Raw genomic sequence first — 24,792 nt, forward strand, 5'->3', positions numbered from 1 at the left:
AAACTTCACCCCGTGCTTTATCGTCCAAACAAATCCCGCCTTCCTTCTCCTTTTCGGTTTCCACGGACACCGACACGGGCTCAGATGCGCTACTGGGCGACAATGCACCCCCTCCCGACACTCCAAAACCCAAATCCGTGGGACCAACCCACACGGCCGGGGACGGCACCGACCTAACGCCTCCCAATCGTGCGAGCAACTCACGGACACTAGACAACAACTCATCCACCCCTTCGTTCCCTGAAACCGACCGAACCCCCCCTGCTCCCCCATAACCGCTGCCCCACTCGCCTGACTAACCCCAACCGCTGGGGAAAAAGATAGCGCCGGTAACAAAACAGACATAGAGTCTTGCTTACCAGGCTGCAGGGGAGCCAGGATCCCCCCAGCCGCAGATGTCCCGCTCGTCCAGCGGCTGGGGGGATCCCATCCGCTCCGTGGAACCCCGCGAGGCTGCGTCTCACCGCGTGATGAGGGACGTGAAGATCCGGCCCCGTCCAGACCCGCTACTGATGATCCCGATGCGGCCCGGAAGGAAAGGACACCCGGCGTAGGCCCACCGTAGGATGCAGGCTCCTCGGACCTCCGACCACGGCTCCTTCTGGATTCGGCTGACGACCCTGGCGACCATCCCAGCTCGCTGGACGGGCCCGGCAGCCCCGAACTGCAGTAGTGGCTCTCCCCTGCTGTCTCTGTGCTGTGGCAGAAGCAGGTCACCCGGCGGCAGCTGCACCGCGGCGACCCGCCGTGACGTCACCGGCAGTTGACGATCCGGCGCGTGGAGGCCCCGCCCCCGAAGTGAGGGCAAAGCAGGCCTCTCCACCGCCGCAGGCCCCAGCGCAGCAGGCTGATTCCTCCTGGACCGGGCCCTGCGGGCGGGCGCTCGGTCCGGAGGGTCCCTGGAGGGGCTCCTGCTCCTGCGCTGGGGTTGGAGGGCATCCGGGGACAGCCGCTCCAGAGGCCGTACGTGCCGAGAGCGCCACTCACCTCCCGATGCCGCCTGTACGCTCCCGCTGCTGCCGCTCAGGATTCCGGCCACCTGGGCTTCCAGCCAGCCAGGAGGCTGATGCTCCGCCGCCGCCCACAGCTGCTGCAGCACGCCGTCCACGCCCGACTTTGTGCTGGTGTCTCCGTGAGGCCTCCAGAGCGGGAACTGGTAAGACCCACCCTCCCACCCTATAAACCCCCTCCTCATGCATATGACTCCCCTACCATAATTAACCCCCACCCCCTCTGACCTTCTGCTCCCAAACCCCTGTCATGACTGCCTGCACGTACGCCGTCTGTGGGGGGAGGGGACGGCTCGCTCCGGCCTGCTCTTTCCAAAACGTCACTCCTTCTTTACTGAGCTCTGTCGTATCACAAACAGCAGATTATCTCAACATATGGGTTGTCTGCATATTCAGGAGAAATTGCACAACAAATTTTGGGTTCCATTTTCTCCTGTTACCCTTGTGAAAATATAAAAATGGGGCTAAAATAACATTTTTGAGAGAAAAATTTGATTTTGTTATGTTCATTTTTCTAGGTTATAAACTTCTGTAAAACACCTGGGGGGTTTCATGGTGCTCATCACACATCTAGATAAGTTCCCTGATGGGGTCTAGTTTCCAAAATAGTGTCACTTTTGGGGGATTTCTACTGTTTAGGCACACCAGAGGCTCTCCAAATTCATCATGGCATCGGCCAATTATTCCAGCAAATGTTGCTTTCAAAAAGTCACATGGTGTCCCTACCCTTTCAAGCTTTGCTGTGCACCCAAACATTAGTTTTCCTCCACATATTGGGTATCGGCATACTCAGGATAAATTGCACAACAGACTGTATGGTATAATTTCTGGTGTTACTTTTATTGAAAATGCAAAATTTGGAGCTAAAAACATTTTTATGGGAAAAATTTGATTTTTTTTATTTTCACAGCTCAATGTTATAAACTTCTGTGAAGCACTTGGGGGTTCAAAGTGCTCACCACACACCTACATAAGTTTGCTGAAGGGTCTAGTTTCCAAAATGGTGTCACTTGTGAAGGGTTTCCACTGTTTAGGCACATCAGGGGCTCTCCAAATGCTACATGGCATCCGCTAATTATTTCAGCAAATTTTTCTTTCCAAAAGTCAAATTGCGCTCCTTCCCTTGCGAGCCCTGCCATGCGCCCAAACAGAGGTTTTCCGCAACATATAAGGTATCGGCATGCTCAGGAGAAATTGTACAACAAACTTTGGGTCTATTTTTTCATTTTACTCTTGTGAAAATAAAAAAAATTTGTGACTAAATTAAAATTTTTGTGAAAAAAAGTAAAATGTTAATTTTTTTCTTCCACATTCATGTGAAGCAGCTGAAGGGTTAACAATCTTCTTGAATGTGGTTTTGAGCACAATGAAGGGTGCAGTTTTTAGAATGGTGTCACTTTTGGGTATTTTCTGTCATTTAGATCCGTCAAAGTCACTTCAAATATAATGTGGTCCCTGAAAAATTATTTTTGTAAATTTTGTTGAAAAATTGAGAAATCGCTGGTCAACTTTTAACCCTTATAACTTCCTAACAACAAAAAATTATGTTTTAAAAATTGCGCTGATGTAAAGTAGACATGTGGGAAATGTTATTTATTAACTATTCTGTGTTACACATCTCTCTAATTTAAGGGCATAAAAATTTAGAAAATTGCAAAATTTAATTTTTTTTTTCACAAATAAATGCAACTCATATCGAATAAGGCTGCCGTCACGCTAGCAGTATTTGGTCAGTATTTTACATCAGTATTTGTAAGCCAAAACCAGGAGTGGGTGATAAATACAGAAGTGGTGCATATGTTTCTATTATACTTTTCCTCTATTTGTTCCACTCCTGGTTTTGGCTTACAAATACTGATGTAAAATACTGACCAAATACTGATAGTGTGACGGCAGCCTAAATGTTACCACTATCATGAAGTACAATATGTCAAGAAAAAAATCAGAATCAGTGGGATCCGTTGAAGCATTTCAGAGTTATTAGCTCATAAAGTGAGACTGGTCAGAATTGTAAAATTTGGCCTGGTCAGGAAGGTGAAAACAGGCTTGGGGGTTGAAGGGGATAAGATCTAGTCTAACTTAAAGATAGAAAACCAGACTTTTGCTAACTGGACTGCATTGATACATTTTGCCTATGTTAGAAGAGCATAGGAATAATTTATTTGCCTAGACTTTTGGTATATGTTTTTACATGATATATTTCAATATCATTTGGAATATTCCAACAACATGATCTTTAGTCTCAGTAATAATTTTTATTGCATTGCACGTTTTATTACGAGTTATCACGAGTGTGCTCAATAATCTTAGTAAGGGCCAGCCAGGTCTCCTCAGCGGTTGGGATAATCTGGTTGGCTGGCAGGGTAAAGCCGTAACGGCCGGTATCACGAAGCTCAAAGGTGTAAGAGTACTTGATGCCCTGGTTGTAGGTCCAGTCAACGGTACCTCCACTGGCTTGGTCTGTAAAACAAGAATAGTATGTAAAGATCACTGACAGTGTCCATAACATGATACCTTATCTAAAAGGAACAGAAATCCAGTCTGGTGCAGGCGCTCCCGAAAATTGTAACGTGATAGATCGGCTTATTAAAAAAATAAAATTTAAAAAAGATTTTTATTCTGAAATGTACCAAGTTAAAAACAACACGTTTCGACTTTAAAAAAAGCAGTATTTGGTCAGTATTTTACATCAGTATTTATAAGCCAAAACCAGGAATGGGTGATAAACACAGAAGTGGTGCATATGTTTCTATTATACTTTCCTCTAATTGTTCCACTCCTGATTTTGACTTACAAATACTGATGTAAAATACTGACCAAATACTGCTAGTACTAGTATGACGGCAGCCTAATAATGGTAATCATAAAATAAGAGACATCCTTGAAAAATGTTGGTACCTTTTAATTAAAGACCCCATCTTAAAGAATTTGTTACCGAAAAAACTGGCATTACCTTTAAGAGGGGTCGCACCATAAGGCCGGGATCACACATGCGAGAAACACGCGTGCGGCTCCATGTGTTCCTATGCGGCCGCACGCTCCGCTCTGGAGTGCCGGCGCCAGAGCTTGGATTTCACATGCGAGACACGGACGTGTTTCTCGCATGTGTGATCCCGGCCTAAGAAAGTTAATAGCGCCCAGCAACCTAAAAAAACCCCACAGATTCCACTTGTGGGTTTTCAAAAGCTGCCTCTAGAAATTCATCTCCGGGCGTCTACAAATGTGGATCGAGAAATTGCTATACATGCAACATCTTACAACATGGGGCTTGCTCGATCACTTCATATAGTATGGGTGAGGTCTTTGAGATTAGGCAACATCTGTCTTCGACAGTGACTATGTTGTTTACGAGACCACGTGTTGTTGCGGCCTCCAATATGTTGGCTGCACAACACAAACTATCATAGCAAGAATGAATGGACACCGTCATAGTACTAAAATCGGTTTCCTTCAGCATAGTTTATCGCGGCACATTTTATTAATGCACAACAGAAAATTCCAAATAACAGTTACACCAGTAGAAATGATACCTTCTGGAGTGATGAATCGCAATCAAATATTAAACAAGAAGGAATCTTTTTGGATTTTTCGGTTACAAACCCTGTGCCCGAATGGTTTGAACGATGTGATCGAGAAAGTTTAGAGATGCTATACCTATTGACATGGCGATTAGGTTTATTATAAAAAAAATTTGGGGTGATGCTGCTTTATTTCTTTATTTATTGATTTGTGGGTTTTTTTCTTTGCTTTATAATGGATTATTACCTTTCACTAGAGCATAATTTTTTAAGTTATGTGAATTATGTCTTTTATCCACCTGTGCTAAAGAGTTAAACCAATTAAGAGGAGTATGCAAATTAAGTGAAGGATTGGTGCTAGTAACAAACACCCCTCCCTTTCCATTTGTAAAAAGGCTTTATAAAGACATGGTATGTATATATGTATATTTTACCTGATGAACGATTTTTTTTAAAGCCGAAACGCGTTGTTTTTACTTCGTACATTTCAGAATAAAAATCTTTTTACATTTTTTTTTCTTAAATAAGCCAATCTATCATGTTACAATTTTCGGCACCTGCACCAGACTGGATTTCTGTTCCTTTTATTCTTCACCTGCGGAAGACTGAGAATCGCCCCTTTGACCAGGAGCCGTGCAGCAGACCGTGTAACTAGGACCTTGGTTTGGGACACTCCCCCAGGGCCAATACGCTGTTCCTTCAACCTCAGTTTGGTGAGTGCATCAGCTTTGCACTTTTATTTGTGACATTTTTAATATTGCGCTTAGATCCTGCTCGGTGCTGTCCCTGTTATATTCCCTATCCTCAGGGTACTATGTATATGAAAATTATATCTTGTCTACCTGCTTAGTTTGTTTGATAATTATATACAGTACAGACCAAAAATTTTGACACACCTTCTTATTTAAAGATTTTTCTGTATTTTCATGGCTATGAAAATTGTACATTCACACTGAAGGCATCAAAACTATGAATTAACACATGTGGTATTATATACTTAACAAAAAAGTGTGAAACATCTAAAATTATGTCTTATATTCTAGGTTTTTCAAAGCAGCCACCTTTTGCTTTTATGACTGCTTTGCACACTTTTGGCATTCTCTTGATGAGCTTCAAGAGATAGTCACTGGGAATGGTCTTCCAACAATCTTGAAGGAGTTCCCAGAGATGCTTAGCACTTGGTTTTCACTTCACAGGTGTGCCCTGTCAGGTTTAATAAGTGGGATTTCTTGCCTTATAAATGGGGTTGGGACCATCAGTTTTGTTGTGCAGAAGTCTGGTGGATAAACAGCTGATAGTCCTACTGAATAGACTGTTAGAATTTGTATTATGGCAAGAAAAAAGCAGCTAAGTAAAGAAAAATGAGTGGCCATCATTACTTTAAGAAATGAAGGTCAGTCAGTCCAAAAATTGGGAAAACTTTGAAAGTGTCCCCAAGTGCAGTGGCAAAAACCATCAAGCGCTACAAAGAAACTGGCTCACATGAGGGCCACCCCAGGAAAGGAAGACCAAGAGTCTCCTCTGCTTCTGAGGATAAGTTTATCCAAGTAACCAGCCTCAGAAATCACAGGTTAACAGCAGCTCAGATTAGAGACCAGGTCAATGCCACACAGAGTAGAACTCTGTGTGGCATTGACCTGGTCTCTAATCTGAGCTGATTGTGGTGTGGGGGTGCTTTGCTGGTGACACTGTTGGGGATTTATTCAAAAAATTGAAGGCATACTGAACTAGCATGGCTACCACAGCATCTTGCAGCGGCATGCTATTCCATCCGGTTTAGTTGGACCATCATTTATTTTTCAAAAGGACAATGACCCCAAACACACCTCCAGGCTGTGTAAGGGCTATTTGACCAAGAAGGAAGAGTGATGGGGTGCTACGCCAGATGACCTGGCCTCGACAGTCACCAGACCTGAACCCAATCGAGATGGTTTGGGGTGAGCTGGACTGCAGAGTGAAGGCAAAAGGGCCAACAAGTGCTAAGCATCTCTGGGAACTCCTTCAAGATTGTTGGAAGACCATTCCCGGTGACTACCTCTTGAAGCTCATCAAGAGAACGCCAAGAGTGTGCAAAGCAGTCATCAAAGCAAAAGGTGGCTACTTTGAAGAACCTAGAATATAAGACATAATTTCAGTTGTTTCACACTTTTTTGTTAAGTATATAATTCCACATGTGTTAATTCATAGTTTTGATGCCTTCAGTGTGAATGTATTACTTTCATAGTCATGAAACTACAGAAAAATCTTTAACCCCTTCATGACCCAGCCTATTTTGACCTTAAAGACCTTGCCGTTTTTTGCAATTCTGACCAGTGTCCCTTTATGAGGTAATAACTCAGGAACGCTTCAACGGATCCTAGCGGTTCTGAGACTGTTTTTTCGTGACATATTGGGCTTCATGTTAGTTGTAAATGTAGGTCAATAAATTCTGCGTTTATTTGTGATAAAAACAGAAATTTGGCGAAAATTTTGAAAATTTTGCAATTTTCACCTTTGAATTTTTATTCTGTTAAACCAGAGAGTTATGTGACACAAAATAGTTAATAAATAACATTTCCCACATGTATACTTTACATCAGCACAATTTTGGAAACAAAATTTTTTTTTGCTAGGAAGTTATAAGGGTTAGAATTTGACCAGCGATTTCTCATTTTTACAACAAAATTTACAAAACCATTTTTTTTAGGGACCCCCTCACATTTGAAGTCAGTTTGAGGGGTCTATATGGCTGAAAATACCCAAAAGTGACACCATTCTAAAAACTGCACCCCTCAAGGTACTCAAAACCACATTCAAGAAGTTTATTAACCCTTCAGGTACTTCACAGCAGCAGAAGCAACATGGAAGGAAAAAATGAACATTTAACTTTTTAGTCACAAAAATTATCTTTTAGCAACAATTTTTTTATTTTCTCAATGGTAAAAGGAGAAACTGAACCACGAAAGTTGTTGTCCAATTTGTCCTGAGTACACTGATACCTCATATGTTGGGGTAAACCACTGTTTGGGCGCACGGCAGGGCTTGGAAGGGAAGGAGCGCCATTTGACTTTTTGAATGAAAAATTGGCTCCACTCTTTAGTGGACACCATGTCACGTTTGGAGAGCCCCCGTGTGCCTAAAAATTGGAGCTCCCCCACAAGTGACCCCATTTTGGAAACTAGACGCCCCAAGGAACTTATCTAGATGCACAGTGAGCACTTTGAACCCCCAGGTGCTTCACAAATTGATACGTAAAAATGAAAAAGTACTTTTTTTTCACAAAAAAATTATTTTAGCCTCAATTTTTTCATTTTCACATGGGCAACAGGATAAAATGGATCCTAAAATTTGTTGGGCAATTTCTCCCGAGTACACCAATACCTCACATATGGGGGTAAACCACTGTTTGGGCACATGGTAAGGCTCGGAAGGGAAGGAGCGCCATTTGACTTTTTGAATGAAAAATTATCTCCATTGTTAGCGGACACCATGTCGCGTTTGGAGAGCCCCTGTGTGCCTAAACATTGGAGCTCCCCCACAAGTGACCCCATTTTGCAAACTAGACCCCCCAAGGAACTTATCTAGATGCCTAGTGAGCCCTTTAAACCCTCAGGTGCTTCACAAATTGATCTGTAAAAATGAAAAAGTACTTTTTTTTCACAAAAAAATTCTTTTCACCTCAATTTTTTCATTTTCACATGGGCAATAGGATAAAATGGATCATAAAATTTGTTGGGCAATTTCTCCCGAGTACGCCGATACCTCATATGTGGGGGTAAACCACTGTTTGGGCACACGGCAGGGCTCGGAAGGGAAGGCGCGCCATTTGACTTTTTGAATGGAAAATTAGCTCCAATTGTTAGCGGACACCATGTCGCATTTGGAGAGCCCCTGTGTGCCTAAACATTAGAGATCCCCCACAAATGACCCCATTTTGGAAACTAGACCCCCAAAGGAACTAATCTAGATGTGTGGTGAGGACTTTGAACCCCCAAGTGCTTCACAGAAGTTTATAACGCAGAGCCATGAAAAAAAAAAAAAATTATTTCCTCAAAAATGATCTTTTAGCCTGCAATTTTGTATTTTCCCAAGGGTAACAGGAGAAATTTGACCCCAAAAGTTGTTGTCCAGTTTCTCCTGAGTACGCTGATACCCCATATGTGGGGGTAAACCACTGTTTGGGCACATGCCGGGGCTCGGAAGTGAAGTAGTGATGTTTTGAAATGCAGACTTTGATGGAATGCTCTGTGGGCGTCACGTTGCGTTTGCAGAGCCCCTGATGTGGCTAAACAGTAGAAACCCCCCACAAGTGACCCCATTTTGGAAACTAGACCCCGAAAGGAACTTATCTAGATGTGTGGTGAGGACTTTGAACCCCCAAGTGCTTCACAGAAGTTTATAACGCAGAGCCATGAAAATAAAAAATAAAAATTATTTTCTCAAAAATGATCTTTTAGCCTGCAATTTTTTATTTTCCCAAGGGTAACAGGAGAAATTTCACCCCAAAAGTTGTTGTCCAGTTTCTCCTGAGTACGCTGATACCCTATATGTGGGGGTAAACCACTGTTTGGGCACACGTCGGGGCTCAGAAGGGAAGTAGTGACTTTTGAAATGCAGACTTTGATGGAATGGTCTGCGGGCGTCAGGTTGCGTTTGCAGAGCCCCTGGTGTGCCTAAACAGTAGAAACCCCCCACAAGTGACCCCATTTTAGAAACTAGACCCCGAAAGGAACTAATCTAGATATGTGGTGAGAACTTTGAACCCCCAAGTGCTTCACAGACGTTTACAATGCAGAGCCGTGAAAATAAAAAATCATTTTTCTTTCCTCAAAAATGATGTTTTAGCAAGCATTTTTTATTTTCACAAGGATAACAGAAGAAATTGGACCCCAATAATTGTTGCGCAGTTTGTCCTGAGTATGCTGATACCCCATATGTGGGGGTAAACCACTGTTTGGGCACACATCGGGGCTCGGAAGTGAGGGAGCACCATTTGACTTTTTGAATACAAGATTGGCTGGAATCAATGGTGGCGCCATGTTGCGTTTGGAGACCCCTGATGTGCCTAAACAGTGGAAACCCCTCAATTCTACCTCCAACACTAACCCCAACACACCCCTAACCCTTATCCAACTGTAGCCATAACCCTAATCACAACCCTAACCGCAACCCTAATTCCAACCCTAACCCTAAGGCTATGTGCCCACGTTGCGGATTCGTGTGAGATTTTTCCGCACCATTTTTGAAAAATCCGCGGGTAAAAGGCACTGCGTTTTACCTGCGGATTTACCGTGGATTTCCAGTGTTTTTTGTGCGGATTTCACCTGTGGATTCCTATTGAGGAACAGGTGTAAAACGCTGCGGAATCCGCACAAAGAATTGACATGCTGCGGAAAATACAACGCAGCGTTTCCGCGCGGTATTTTCCGCACCATGGGCACAGCGGATTTGGTTTTCCATATGTTTACATGGTACTGTAAACCTGATGGAACACTGCTGCGGATCCGCAGCCAAATCCGCACCGTGTGCACATAGCCTAATTCTAAAGGTATGTGCACACGCTGCGGAAAACGCTGCGGATCCGCAGCAGTTTCCCATGAGTTTACAGTTCAATGTAAACCTATGGGAAACAAAAATCGCTGTACACATGCTGCAGAAAAACTGCATGAAAACGCAGCGGTTTACATTCCGCAGCATGTCGCTTCTTTCTGCGGATTCCGCAGCGGTTTTACAACTGCTCCAATAGAAAACCGCAGTTGTAAGACCGCAGTGAAATGCGCAGAAAAAACACGGTAAATCCGCGATAAATCCACAGCGGTTTAGCACTGCGGATGTATCAAATCCACAGCGAAAAAATCCGCAGAGGAACAGAATACGTGGGCACATACCGAAACCCTAAGCCTACCCCTAACCCTACCCCTAACCCTACCCCTAACCCTAACCCTCCCCCTAACCCTAGCCCTAACCCTACCCCTAACCCTAACCCTAACCCTACCCCTAACCCTAACCCTACCCCTAACCCTAGCCCTAACCCTAATCCTACCCCTAACCCTACCCCTAACCCTACCCCTAACCCTACCCCTAACCCTAACCCTACCCCTAACCCTAACCCTAGCCCTATTCTAACATTAGTGGAAAAAAAAAATTCTTTATTTTTTTTATTGTCCCTACCTATGGGGGTGACAAAGGGGGGGGGGGTAATTTATTATTTTTTTATTTTGATCACTGGGATAGATTATATCTCAGTGATCAAAATGCACTTTGAACGAATCTGCCGGCCGGCAGATTCGGCGGGCGCACTGCGCATGCGCCCGCCATTTTGGAAGATGCCGGCACCCGGGGAGAAGACGGACGGACCCCGGCAGGATCGGTAAGCATGATGGGGTGGGAGGGAAGCACGGGGGGGGGGATCGGAGCATGGGGGGGTGGATTGGAACGCGGGAGGGGTGGAACGGAGCACGGGGGGGTGGATCGGAGTGCAGGGGGGGTGATTGGAGCACGGGGGGGTGATTGGAGCACGGGGGTGAGCGGACAAGAGCACGGGGGGGAGCGGAGCACAGGACGGAGGGGAGCGGGGCAGTGTACCGGGGCACCGACTTTCATGACGCATACGCTGTGTCACAAATCGGGAAGGGGTTAAATGAGAAGGTGTGTCCAAACTTTTGGTCTGTACTGTATGTGTCCAAATAAAACTTGATTTATCCAGAACTCATCTACCTTCTCTATAATAATGAGGGCATTTGTCTGTACGGTTGTTTAGTGGTTATTGTTTTCCTGTGAATTTATTCATAGCTATGAATATGAGTGGTTGGATCGCTCAAAACGCATCAGTTTTTATGTTCCCCTGTATGTGCGTTTTTGTTTTTCATTTTTTAATGGATCCTCAATGAAACAACTTTTTTATGCTATCTGCAGATGGTTGTGTAGAAATTCTTCCTCTATTGCCCATTCATATAGCCATCATGTAACACATACTTACCAACTGTCCCAAATTTTTACTGTCCCAGCAAAATTGGGCTGTCATAGGCCAAAATGGGGCAGAGTTTATGTAAACCTCACCCAAAAAGCTGGCAGTCCTGGGCAGGTTTGGGTGTTTTCAGGAGTTTCAAGTCCAAAACTTAAATATCCCTAGTAGTGATGAGAGAGTGTGCTCGTTACTCAAGTTTTCCGAACATGCTCAGGTGTTTTTCTGAGTATCTTGGGCGAGCTCGTAGATTATGTTTGTGTCCCCGCAGCTGTAAAATTTCCGGCTGTTAGACAACCTAAACACATGCAGGGATTGCCTGTTTATTAGGGAATTCTCACATGTATTCAGGCTGTCTAGCAGCCACACATCATGCAGCTGCGGAGACACAAACATAATCTACAAGCATAACCAAAATACTCGGAGAACACCCGGGCATACTCGGAAAACCGGAGTAACGAGCATACTCACTCATCACTAATCCCTAGTTTCCCAACATTATTGGTGGTACTCCTAGTAATGTAGCATTTCTTGTGTTTAGCCTGGCATTGATCCATGATGGGCGTAACTATAATAGTTGTAGGAGCAGGGCTGGCGTCAGCACCCGGCGTACCCGGGCAAGTGCCGGGGCCCTGGCGAGACGGGGCCCATTCAGGGCCGGCGTTAGGGGCAGGCAGGCATCTGCCAGTGCCTAGGACCACCAGGAGGGGGAGCGGCTGGGGGCTGTCTAATTATACTCACCTACTCCTGGCGGCTGGCACGGTCCCTGCAGGTCCCTGGCTCCTCAGCTTCTTCCCGTACTGAGCGGTCACATGGTACCGCTCATTACAGTAATGAATATGCAGCTCTACCTCCCATAAGGGTGGAGCTGCATATTCATTACTGTAATGAGCGGTAACGGTGACCGCTCAATACAGGAAGAAGCTGCCGAGCAGGGACTGCACCGCTCCAGGAGCAGGTGAGTATAACGGGGAGGGAAGCGCTGCGCTGCGTTATACTCACCTGCTCCTCGTTCCAGCCGCCGCTCTGCCTCCGTCTTCAGCGTCTTCTGCAGTGACGCTAAGGTCAGAGGGCACGGTGACGTGGTTAGTGCGCGCCCTCTGCTTGGCGTCAGTGCAGAAGACGCTGAAGAAGATGGAGCGGCGGCTGGAATGAGGACAGGTGAATCTTGAAAGTGCCGAGGCCTGAGCGACGGAGAGGTGAGTATGTGATTTTTTTTTTTGATCGCAGCAACAGCAAATGGGGCAAGTGACTGTATGGAGCATATTATGGGGCCATAACGTTTGTGCAGCACTATATGGGGCAAGAGTCTATATGGGGCCATAACGTTTGTGCAGCGTTATATGGGGCAAGTGTCTATATGGGGCCATAACGTTTGTGCAGCACTATATGGGGCAAGTGTCTATATGGGGCCATAATGTTTGTGCAGCACTATATAGGGCAAGTATCTGTATGGGGCCATAACGTTTGTGCAGCACTATATAGGGCAAGTGTCTGTATGGGGCCATAACGTTTATGCAGCACTATATGGGGCAAGTGTCTATATGGGGCCATAACATTTGTGCAGCACTATATGGGGCAAGTGTCTGTATGGGGCCATAACGTTTGTGCAGCACTATATAGGGCAAGTGTCTGTATGGGGCCATAATGTTTGTGCCGCACTATATGGGCTAAGTGTCTGTATGGAGCATCTTATGGGGCAATAACGTTTGTGCAGCACTATATGGGGTAAGTGTCTATATGGAGCATCTTATGGGGCCATAATCAACGTTTGTGTAGCACTATATGGGGCAAGTGTCTGTATGGAGCATCTATGGGGCCATAACGTTTGTGCAGCACTATATGGGGCAAGTGTCTCTATGGCTCATAGCTGTTCTATATACTAGGTGGGCTGTTATATGCTACGTGGGCTGTGCTATATACTATGTGGCTGTGCTATATACTAGATGGGCTGTTATATGCTACGTGGGCTGTGCTATATACTACGTGGCTGTGTTATATGCTACGTGGCTCTGCTATATACTACGTGGGCTGTGTTATATACTACATGGCTGTGTTTATATGCGATCATGAATCGTGGTATGTGTTAAAGGGGGGGCCCACTGAGACTCTTTCGCCCGGGGCCCTCAAAAACCTGGAGCCGGTCCTGTGTAGGGGTTACAATTCCACACGGTTCCTGGAGACTAGAGGGGCCACAAAGATCCCTTTGCCCCATATAAAAAGTCTATTACTATTAAAGACCTGTGTCAGTTGGGGTCCATATTGGAGATTTTACATTATGGCCCACAATCTTCAAGTTATGCCACTGGTTCCCCCAACAGCTGATCTTCCTGAGATAACCTTTTTTTATATATATTATCTGTCTGCTTATTCTGCTGTCCTATGGTCTTTTTGTTCTGTTTTGGCTACTAGGAGTCTGGACCCATAACTGTAACATACTGTCCTTCATAGGAGAGCATATTATCCTGACGCATCCACTTTAATAAAAGCACATTTCCTCTATATTTTGAGAGAAAAAAAGTGCGCCGAGTAAAAACATTACTTACAGATGGTGGTGATGATGGTTCCATATGTGTACTTTGTTCCATACAGAGAAGTCAATGCATTTACTGCCGCTTTAGCAACACTGTCCTGTGTACAGAGGCAGAATAAGATGAAATATCGATAATAAAAATCAGATTCCTATATATTCATAAACAAATTATATATTTTTTATTTATTATAATACATTATAAAAAATGTTTAAAAAATGTACCAATTCAGCATTATCTGGGGTACGAACAGACGTGTAGCCGTATGGATAGAGGAGCATCTGGGAATAACTGTGGATGGAAACAAATCCCTTGATTTTGCCATGGCTCTTCACAAAGTCAACAATAGACTTGACTTCTGGCTCAGAATGAGCAGAACGTCCACGGTAGGTCTCAGAGCAAGGGTTTGAGCTTGATCCACCACCTAGATATTAACGGTATAATGTAATTAGAAAAGAAGTCTCTTATTTGGTTATTAGGTCCTGATATTGTGGTTTATATACTGTATATTCCTGATTGATAACACATGAATAAAATCAGCATGTTACCTCCAAAGCCAGCATCCCAGTTTCTGTTGGGGTCAGTTCCAATACAGGTAGAGCCAGAGTTTGAAGATCTGGTCTTTCGCCACATACGGTTCTGTCATGTAATAATGATAATGAGTGAAGAGCTTCATATCAATTCAAAAATATCCACCACCACTGTTATAAATTGTGACACATGTAAAGAAGGAAGACATTGAGCTCAGAAGATATTTACTGAGGTGTGGGTGTAAACAAAGCCATCGGGGTTGGTCACAATCTCCAGGAAGATATCCATTTTGTTCAAAGTGGCAGTAAGAGATGGGTCATTTCCATAATCCTTAACGATCTACAGATAATAAAATACAGAAGATCATTAATGTCTCATAACAGTTACCTTTTGCTGTCCCCCACATACTGTATGTCTTAAGCCCCCACATACATATGTGCTTCATTTTTTTTCCCTAATGCTGTGGTTCCTAATTGTAATCATTGTTCCAATATTGAAACAAATAATGTTCACATTAATAAATTGGTTAAATAAAATTTACAGCCTTTTATCTCCATAAAATGTAAGGAACAAACATAAAGGGGTATTCCTATCTCCAAGAGCCTATGTAGATGTAATAATAATAATATTAGCAAAAGCCTCTAATTAGAAATGTAGCATAGTTCTTCTGATTCACTATGTTGCTTACCACATGCGCAGGGCATTGCAGGACCTTAAGTATCCATGGTTACCACCACTCATATAGTGAGATAGTTGTTAGTGGTTATAACCATGGATGCCTAAGCCACTACCATTCCCTGCACATAGCTTATCAGAATACCTATATTAAATTTCTAATTGGAAGTATTTGCCTATGTAATTATTATTGCACCTACTACAAACTTTCTACTTTTATTCTGTCAGTCTCCATATTGATCCCTAGATTTCATCCTGCATCTTATTTCTCCAAGTTTTGCTATAAATCCCATGATCATGATGCATCTGTACAGCATCACATGATCGAATACAGCCAGCAGTTCCATTTCTGTCTGTTGGGACGATGCTGTGATCATTCTTCCCTCTATATTCTCCTAAATAAACCGATATAGGTATACCAACAGGGGGGCTGAACTGTGATATTCTACATTAATATTGTGTGATAGGCACTGTGCAGTCATCATCATTATCGTTGATATGCGCTTCTTCCCCTGCCTATCCTGGTACAGTCCATGAAAATCATTATATAACAACTTCTGATTACTAAGGTGGTGACCCCTTTCAGAAAACATAAAGCCATGTAATTCCCAGGGTGGTGGTCACCATGTGATTACATGACCTAATTTAAGATAAGTATGCCATGAATTTCAAGTTAGAAATTGAGAACTAAATAAATTTAGAATATGCTGTATTAATTTTATGTTGAGGGACTAATGACTAGTTGAATTAAAAAAACAAACTTGGAGTGCTACTTTAAGAAGCTCAATTATAATAATTGTCAAGCCATGATATATAAATATATTATAACATATTTCTCCACTCAACATAAACAAGTGTAAAAAAATGTGATTACATACCTTCTTAGCAAACCATAGACCACTGGCCTGAGTAACCCACTCACGGGAGTGAATTCCAGTATCAATCCAGAAAGCTGGTCGGTTAGAGCCAGTGCTGAACTAAAATAGAAAACAAAATGCAAAATTACTGTACCAGTATCCTGACCGAAGCAGCAGGGGACGGGTGTAGAAGTATTAAAATTTTTTTTTTAATGTAGTGTGGTGTCATTATACTGTATGGAGCACTATGTGAGGTTATTATACTGTATGGATAACTATATGAGGCTATTATACTGTATGGAGCACTATTTGAGGCTATTATACTGTATGGAGGACTGTGCGAGGCCATTATACTGCATGGAGGACTGTGTAAGACAATTAAACTGTATGGAGCAATAAATATGTGAGGCAATTATACTGTGTGGAGGACTATATGAGGCTATTATACTGTATGGAGCACTATGTAAGGCCATTATTCTGTATGGAGCACTAGGTGGTACTATTATTCTGTATGGGAGACTATGTGGTGCTATTAAACTGTATGGAGGACTATGCAGGATCCATTATTCTACATGGGTGACTATGTGGGGCCATTATCCTATATGAAATGATAAGGAAAAACTTTCTCAATTGGAGCCATGTTTTGAATAAATATCAAGGTTGGCTCATGACTTTGTCCAAGTTTTTCATTTTGGCCCTCTGCATATTTGAGTTTGACATCCTTGCTCTATAAGAATGTAGGGGATGATGAAACGCATGGGATGGGGTGGGCATTCTTGTTCCTTACCTGTGGTCTGTATTATGTATATGCACTTCTCTATACCATTCTTCAGCTAATGTCCACATGTTATGGTCTCTAGTTATGGTTTATGCATGGTGTCTGATGTGCAATGTTATCGTTTTTGTTACTGGTACTGAGTCTGATTTACTATCGATGAATTCATTCCATGTACTTATACATCATTCCCATATTTATTATTATATCTGATAAGTGCAATTTGTTCACTATCTTCCTATGATACGACCTTCAGATGCCTGCAGCAATATATGCATATCTGTAGGGTCTCAAGTTGTTCCACCTTTTTTATTCATTTTGTGGATTCATTTTTTATCTCTTTTTTTCCATTAGTTTTATTCATATATTTTATCAATAAAGATTATGATTTTTTCATCTGGTCGTTTTTCATGCCTTATTCATAGATTTGGTGTATTTCTAGTGCACAAGACCTTATGTACATATGTCTTTGAATTATATTGGTCACAACAATATATAAAATGATCACAAAACTCACTTGCCTAATTATTGTGCACACAGTGTATGTCAGCAGTTTTAGACCACTCTTACCTTCAGAACGTTCAGTGGGCGACCCTCGGTACTTTTGCCAATCTGAATTTTGCTGACAAATCCAGGATTTTCAGCCACCAGAGTGTCAATAAAGCTGTTAATCTATGAACACATAAAATCTGAGCATTACATTGATCTTTTTATAAGACTTTTATTATTTTTCCTTAACAACTTTACTTATCCAGATTTTCAGACAGATTCATGTAATGCAACTTTTACCAAATGTCACATTTTTTGGCGCATCTCCCTCCAGTCTCTGGCCGGAGTAACGTTTCTGGAGGAATTTTTATTTTGGGGTTGTTTGGTCTAAATTGCTAAGTCCCTTTGTGTGACTGCAGACCTATGAATCCCCCCAGAGCACGCGCTGTGAGGATTCACCAGTTTGTGAGCCAGGACCAACGGGTACGTATGCGTTATGCATACTCCTGCCCAGAGCCGTCTAATGGGCTTGTATAGAGTGATGCCACACCCCATCTAGTGATGTGTCCGCCTAGTGGGCATGCCCGTCCAGTGGGCATCAATACAAGTGTAGGAAGCGACGCCACGCCTATTATTCAGCCCCTGGCTGGGAGTATGTTTAACTCATACACACCCTCTGATCCCGGGTCAGAAGCCAGCGAATCCCCACAGCGCACAGTGCATGTGCTGGGGGGATTCATAAGTCTGCAGTCACACAGAGTGACTGCAGACTTATCAACTTAGATCGGACAACCCCTTCAACTAAAATTATTAAAGTGAAGCAGGAAGTGGTGTAAGAGGGTGAACTGTAGTCCCACTGAGAGGGCACTAGGACCCTGTGGTTTTTGCCTATTGCAGAAGAGAACAGACCGTGCAAAACTCCCAGAGACAGTGTGTGCTGCTGGGTGGGGTCTGGTGTCTCGGGTGTAAAGTGAAACTAGGAAGTGAGAGCTGAGAGAGAAAAAGGCGGGAAGCAAAGGCAGAAGCTGCTGTGATATCTTAAAGAGAGACTGTGTGTGGATTTACTGCAAGTGTTTTTGGAGGAAAAGAAGCTTTTGAGAGACTTTTTGTTGCTAACGTTCCCCTGGAGAAGAATTAACCTTTTGTTTAACTCTGTGAGAGACTTGTGTGGATAACGTTTCCTGGAGAGGAGTTAACCCTTTATTTAACAAAAGACTGAGACTTTACTAAGAACCCAGTACGTATTTGGAAGTCTGTGGATTCCCTGTGCATTGAGTGGAGAACCAAGTCTGGACAGACTGCTGATACAGAGACGGACGGATTGTCGTGGAACCATTCCTAGGAGCTACAGAAGCAGAGACAACATCGTGAGACCACTAAGTCCCCGGCGTTTGGGCTCGGCATCGGCCGACAAGACAAGAGGAGCTTGCTGTAACTTATTGGCGCTGAAGATAAGGATTGGCTGCAGCCTGTGCGGATTCCTGCCTGAGAGGAAATCCATCTCAGGATACGGTACCATAGTTATAGATACCCGGGTATCTCTGCTCAGAGTGTTAGATTGTTACTTTAGAGGTGTATCTTATATTAGAGTTGTGTAAGTTATACTCAATGTGCCATTCCAGGGGCTCCCTTAATAACACTACATTCAATTTACACTTGTTCCTGTTTTTAGTTGCCTGTTAGGTAAATTTCTTACTAGTCTGTTGTAGTACACAGTTCTCAGGAGACCTTGGAGTGGCACAGTGATTTCAGCTGCTGCTGAATTAGTGTATCTTTGGGGTGCATCTGCCTTAATATTCTCCATATTACCTTGATTAATTTGCCTTTGAGTAAATACCGTTGGAGATTTCTGCCTTGGTCTTGGTTTGTGACTCACTGGATCTTATTCGGACCTCTGGTCATTACATTTTTGGCGTAGTCGGCAGGATCCAGTGTTTGTCATGGACGGGGGCGAGGGTGGAAATGACCCCGCTGTATCCGCATCCTCCTCGGGGGTTGGGGTTCCCCTGGCAGCCGCTGCGACTTCGGGAGGGTATGTGCCTGTAAGAGCTTTACTTCAGCACATGCCGAAATACGATGGGCGCAATATGGCGTTGCAAGATTGGGCTGAGAGAATCCGGAGTATTCTGCGCATGTGTAATTTGACCCCCGCGTTACGCGCTGAGCTGGCATTAAATGCACTGGAGGGTGATATTAGGCGTATGGTGATGGTGCGCCCAGAATCAGAGAGGGATACATTAGAAAAGATTTTGGAACTGTTAGAGGGGAGTTTGGGGGGCCGAGTGCGTGTGGCCCAGCTTCGGTCCCTATTCTTTAATCGTCCCCAGAGAGAGTGTGAGTCCCTGATGCAGTACTCTAATATTTTGCAAGAGATGTTGAATGAGATGCAGCGACTAGACCCGGGGGCCATGGGGGCATTCCGGGAGGTAGACCGCTTGCTCCGGGACCAATTCATCACCGGTGTAGCCAATAGACTTCTCCGGGACAAACTGTTGGAAATGGCCCGGGTTGCACCAGAGTTATCTTTCTGGCAGATTTACCGAGCTGCAGTGGAAAGGGAAGAGAAATCAGCCTATGTTCCCGAGGGGTCAGTGAACAGTGCCCAGCTGGAGGAAGGTGGTTCATCAGGGTCGGGGGGAGAGGGGCTGGTAAGCGTGGTACAAGCTCTGCGTGCTGAGGTGAAGGAGTTGAAGCTGAAATTGTCTCAACTGACAATTGATCCCGCCTCTACCTCCTCACAGGAACCTCCTGCCCCACCCCCTGGAACGGTGACCCCGCAAATGGCCAGGTCGTCCTATCAGAATGAGTCAAGCCCTCGCCCACGAGGAACAATCACCTGCTGGAAGTGTGGCCGCCAGGGACACATCTCGCGTTACTGCCGGGCGCTTACAGCCCCAGAAACCCCGTCGCCGGCTTTAAACTTCCGGCCGCTGCCATGAGAGGGCAAGCAGCAGCGGCCCCACCCACACAAAGCCCTCGACGGAATGAACAAGATTTGTTTGCATGTAGTCCAGTGATAGAAGCAGAGTTTGAAGGGCGGAAGATGAGGTGCTTGGTTGACACGGGATCCGAATGTACTATAATGCCTCTAGAAGTATATGAGAGATACTTCAGTCGACTAGTGATTCCAGAGGATGGCCGAGTGATACGACTGACCGCCGCAAATAATGGTCAATTGTCAGTAAAAGGGATCGTGTGGATGCAACTAAAAATGTTTGGTCAAGAGCTGGGGCAGAAAGGGGTAGTACTGGTGGATCACCCCCCTAGAAGAGGGATGGAAGTGACGCTCGGAATGAACGTGCTGCGAGATTTGAATCACCAGATGTATGCCAGTGAAGGACCCCGATACTGGGCCCGTGCGACAAGACACCGACCCACACAGAGAATTCTACACCGTCTAGTGCTGAGTTGCGACTTGCTGAAAAGTGCGGTCCCAGGTGGCCGGGTGGGCCGGGTCCGAGTGACTTCGAGGGCCCCGATCCTGCTGGGACCCAGACAAGAGGAACTCTTAATGCTGCCTGTGGGAGCTGCACAGAGATTGAATGGGCTTGAAGTGCTACTTGAGCCCGCCCGAGAGGGTTCCTCATTTGCCAAGGTACATGTGGCCCGTTCTTTGGCGATTGTGAAGAATGGACGAGTACCGGTCCGATGCATCAATGTTTTAGATGAAGCTGTTGCAATTCCCGCTGGGACCATACTGGCTGAACTGTTCGTACCGGCAGAGAAGGTGCCGGAAAATGCAGGGTTCGAACTGCGACCAGACCAACAGTCATCCTGGACATTCGCGGTCGAGGTAGGCCGGACTGAACCTCCTACGGAGGAATGGAATGTTCATGTGATCATGGAGCAGATGGGAGTGGATCGGGAGAAGCTGACCCCCGTGCAGTTGGAGCAGTTGGAGAGAGTTTTGTGGGAACATCAAGAGACCTTTTCCCGACATGGAGAGGACTTCGGGTGTACCCAGACGATTGAGCATGAGATTCCAACGGGGGATACTCCACCCATTAGAGAAAGATATCGCCAAATTCCTCCGGCGCTCTATCAAGAGGTGAAGAGCATGGTGGCCAGTATGCTGGACAACCAAGTGATCCGAGAGAGCCGGAGTCCCTGGGCGGCCCCTGTAGTCTTGGTCCGCAAGAAGGATGGGACACTCCGATTTTGTGTGGACTATCGGAAATTGAATGCCCACACCGTACGGGACGCATATCCTTTACCCCGTATTGAAGAATCCCTGTCGGCCCTGGGTCGGGCCAAGTATTTCTCAACGTTGGATTTGGCAAGCGGGTACTGGCAGGTCCCAATGGCTGAAAAAGATCGGGCCAAGACGGCGTTTGTATTGCCAATGGGGCTCTTTGAGTTCAACCGGATGCCCTTTGGCCTCGCTACCGCCCCGGGAACCTTCCAACGCCTGATGGAACATTGCTTGGGCGATCTAAATTTTGAATCAGTCCTGATATATTTGGACGACATTGTGGTGTTCGGAATCTCATTTGAAGATCATCTGGAGAAGCTGCGTCAAGTTCTCCGGCGGCTCAAGAGCTACGGCCTGAAAATAAAGCCAAAAAAATGTCAGCTGTTACGAAACCAGATTGAATATTTGGGGCATCTGGTGACCCCGGACGGGGTACTACCTTTAGCCAGTAAGATTAAGGCGGTACAAGAGTGGCCACCTCCTTGTGACCTGCGAGAAGTGCGGGCCTTCCTGGGCCTAGCAGGATACTATCGGCGGTTTGTGCCTAAATTCTCACAAGTGGTGAGTCCCTTGAATGAACTTTTGAGAGGGACAGCGCTGGGTCCTCGAAATCGCCCCATTCCATGGGGGCCCCTACAGAAAAAGGCATTTGATGGAGTGATAACCGCCCTAACGAGTGCCGCATTGCTGGCCTACGCCCGGTTTGACACCCCTTTTTTGTTGTATACCGATGGTAGTCTTCATGGGTTGGGGGCAGTACTAGCACAGGTGCAGGACGGCCGAGAGCGAGTGATTTCTTATGGCAGCAGATCTTTAAGAGACTCCGAGCGAAATCCGGCTAACTACAGCTCATTCCGGCTGGAATTGCTGGCCCTGGTGTGGGCAATGACAGAACGCTTCGCCGAGTATCTAACAGGAGCTGAGGTGCTAGTCATGACAGATAACAACCCGCTAGCTCACTTAGAGAATGCAAAACTGGGGGCGTTGGAGCAGCGGTGGGTCGCCAGACTGGCCAAGTTCAATTACCGCATTAAATTTCGCTCTGGTCGAGAGAACGGCAATGCAGATGCATTGTCAAGAATGCCCCTTGGGTCATCCGGGGAAGATGTTGATGAACAACTTGAGGATACTGAAACTCCAGCTTTGGGGCAAATACCTATCTTCCAAAGTGTGGTACACTCAAGTGGGGTGGCCACCGGGATGCCCTGTGTCCTGGGTAAAACACCCTCAGATTGGACAAGAGTCCAGGATGAGTGTCCGGACGTTGCACTTGTGCGCCGTTGGGTACAAAACAAGGCCTGGCCCAGTGCAGAGGACAAGGCTCAGTTGTCCATGGAAGGAATGAAACTCCTTCGACAATGGGATAAATTGTGTGTGGAACAAGGTCTTTTGTATCGTAAGGTGTACCTGCCATCGGAGCTGCAGCATCGGTACCAACTGATAATTCCTGTGGGGATGGGGCCGGTGGTCGCTCGTGAGGCGCATGAGAAGGGGGCCCATTTTGGAAGTGAAAAGACACTTCAGTGGTTGCAGCGAGTCCTCTACTGCCCTGAGTTGGGAGGGATGGTGGCCGACGCGTGTCGGCAGTGCCGAATTTGTGGGCTCAACAAAAGCCCTGAGCAGCGGGCTCCCACACAGTCTATTAAGACTTCAGCTCCACTGGAACTACTCATGATTGACTACGTGTTGATAGGGTACTCTACATCAGGGTACTCCTACTGCCTGGTGATGACAGATCACTTTACCAAGTATGCTGTAGCGGTGCCGACAAGAGATCAGACGGCCAAGTCGGCGGCTGAGGCAGTGTGCCGACATTTCTTCCAAGTGTTCGGGTGTCCGCAGAGAATACATTCAGATCAAGGGGCCTGCTTTCAGGGAACGCTGATGAAAGAGTTGCACCAGCTCTATGGTATCGAGCAGTCGAGAACAACGCCTTACCACCCTCAGGGTAACGGGGCGTGTGAGCGTTTTAATCGGACCCTGTTGCAAATGTTGAGGTCCTTAGAGAGTCAGCAACAGACATGCTGGCCTGAGTATCTCCCCGAATTGATGTGGGCTTACAATAACAGGGTGCACAGTACTACTGGTTACTCACCACACATGTTGATGTTTGGTAGACCTGGCCGAGACATTGAGGATGTGAGCATGCCAGATCCCTCCTCCGCCCCCCTTCGGACTGCATCCGAGTGGGTACGAGAGCATCGGCGGCGGTTGAGGGTGGTGCATCAGGTGGTGGGTGACCGCCTTCGCCAGGTGGTCCATAAGGACACGCGACCTGTACAAACAGAGCTGTTCTCTCCGGGAGACAGAGTGTTGGTGAGGACAAAACGACGGTCAGGAAAGCTGAGTGACCGATGGGAGGCGATACCGTATCTGATAAAAAAACAGGTGAACCCTGAGATTCCAGTGTACGAGGTCGAACCGGTGGGGACAGGGGGGCCAACCCGTAATTTGCATCGTAACATGTTACAGCGGTGCTGGTTTGAAGATTCGGCGCCTACCCCCCTAGAGCCAGAGGCCATGTTTCAAGGGGCGGAAGCTCTGAATGATCTTGAGTTTGATGGTGTGCTTACTCCTGCGCCTGCTTATTTGCCCCCTGTGACCGATCTGGCCTCGGGTGATGAGAATGTTGGGGATATGGAGGATGTTGTTGAGGAGAGTGCATCAGGTCAACTGCTTGGTCCTGACGCTGTATCACAGGACATCGAGCAGCAGGAGGAGACAACTCCACTTACGCCCACTAACACGACCATGGAAGAGACTCTAGCTCCCTCTAAGGTCGCACCTGTTGATGTAGGACTCAGGAGAACTACACGATCTACGGCAGGAATACCGCCTCAGCGATATGCTCAAGATGAATTTGAGTGGGAAGGTATGTCGAGGACGCCAACCTCTAGTGGGGTGGCATGTAAGAGGGTGAACTGTAGTCCCACTGAGAGGGCACTAGGACCCTGTGGTTTTTGCCTATTGCAGAAGAGAACAGACCGTGCAAAACTCCCAGAGACAGTGTGTGCTGCTGGGTGGGGTCTGGTGTCTCGGGTGTAAAGTGAAACTAGGAAGTGAGAGCTGAGAGAGAAAAAGGCGGGAAGCAAAGGCAGAAGCTGCTGTGATATCTTAAAGAGAGACTGTGTGTGGATTTACTGCAAGTGTTTTTGGAGGAAAAGAAGCTTTTGAGAGACTTTTTGTTGCTAACGTTCCCCTGGAGAAGAATTAACCTTTTGTTTAACTCTGTGAGAGACTTGTGTGGATAACGTTTCCTGGAGAGGAGTTA

The 24,792-nt window shown here is 45.6% G+C and overlaps 1 protein-coding gene across 2 annotated transcripts in view; it reads right to left on the reverse strand.

Moving 5' to 3' along the window:
- Window positions 1-1,827: 1,827 nt before the first annotated feature.
- The window catches only part of LOC138676260 (carboxypeptidase A1-like), a 28,032-nt gene continuing 5,067 nt past the window's right edge, over window positions 1,828-24,792 (reverse strand). For both annotated transcript variants that reach the window (XM_069765372.1, XM_069765373.1), the window contains 7 exons: window positions 17,411-17,512; window positions 16,087-16,185; window positions 14,762-14,872; window positions 14,551-14,641; window positions 14,227-14,426; window positions 14,018-14,102; window positions 1,828-3,470 (listed from right to left, as the gene is read on the reverse strand). In XM_069765372.1, the coding sequence (XP_069621473.1) occupies window positions 3,286-3,470; window positions 14,018-14,102; window positions 14,227-14,426; window positions 14,551-14,641; window positions 14,762-14,872; window positions 16,087-16,185; window positions 17,411-17,512 (873 nt within the window). In that variant the 3' untranslated portion in view covers window positions 1,828-3,285. The remainder of the gene's footprint in view (window positions 3,471-14,017; window positions 14,103-14,226; window positions 14,427-14,550; window positions 14,642-14,761; window positions 14,873-16,086; window positions 16,186-17,410; window positions 17,513-24,792) is intronic.

This window comes from Ranitomeya imitator, chromosome 4 (assembly GCF_032444005.1).
Source record: "Ranitomeya imitator isolate aRanImi1 chromosome 4, aRanImi1.pri, whole genome shotgun sequence".
NCBI classification, from domain to species: domain Eukaryota; kingdom Metazoa; phylum Chordata; class Amphibia; order Anura; family Dendrobatidae; genus Ranitomeya; species Ranitomeya imitator.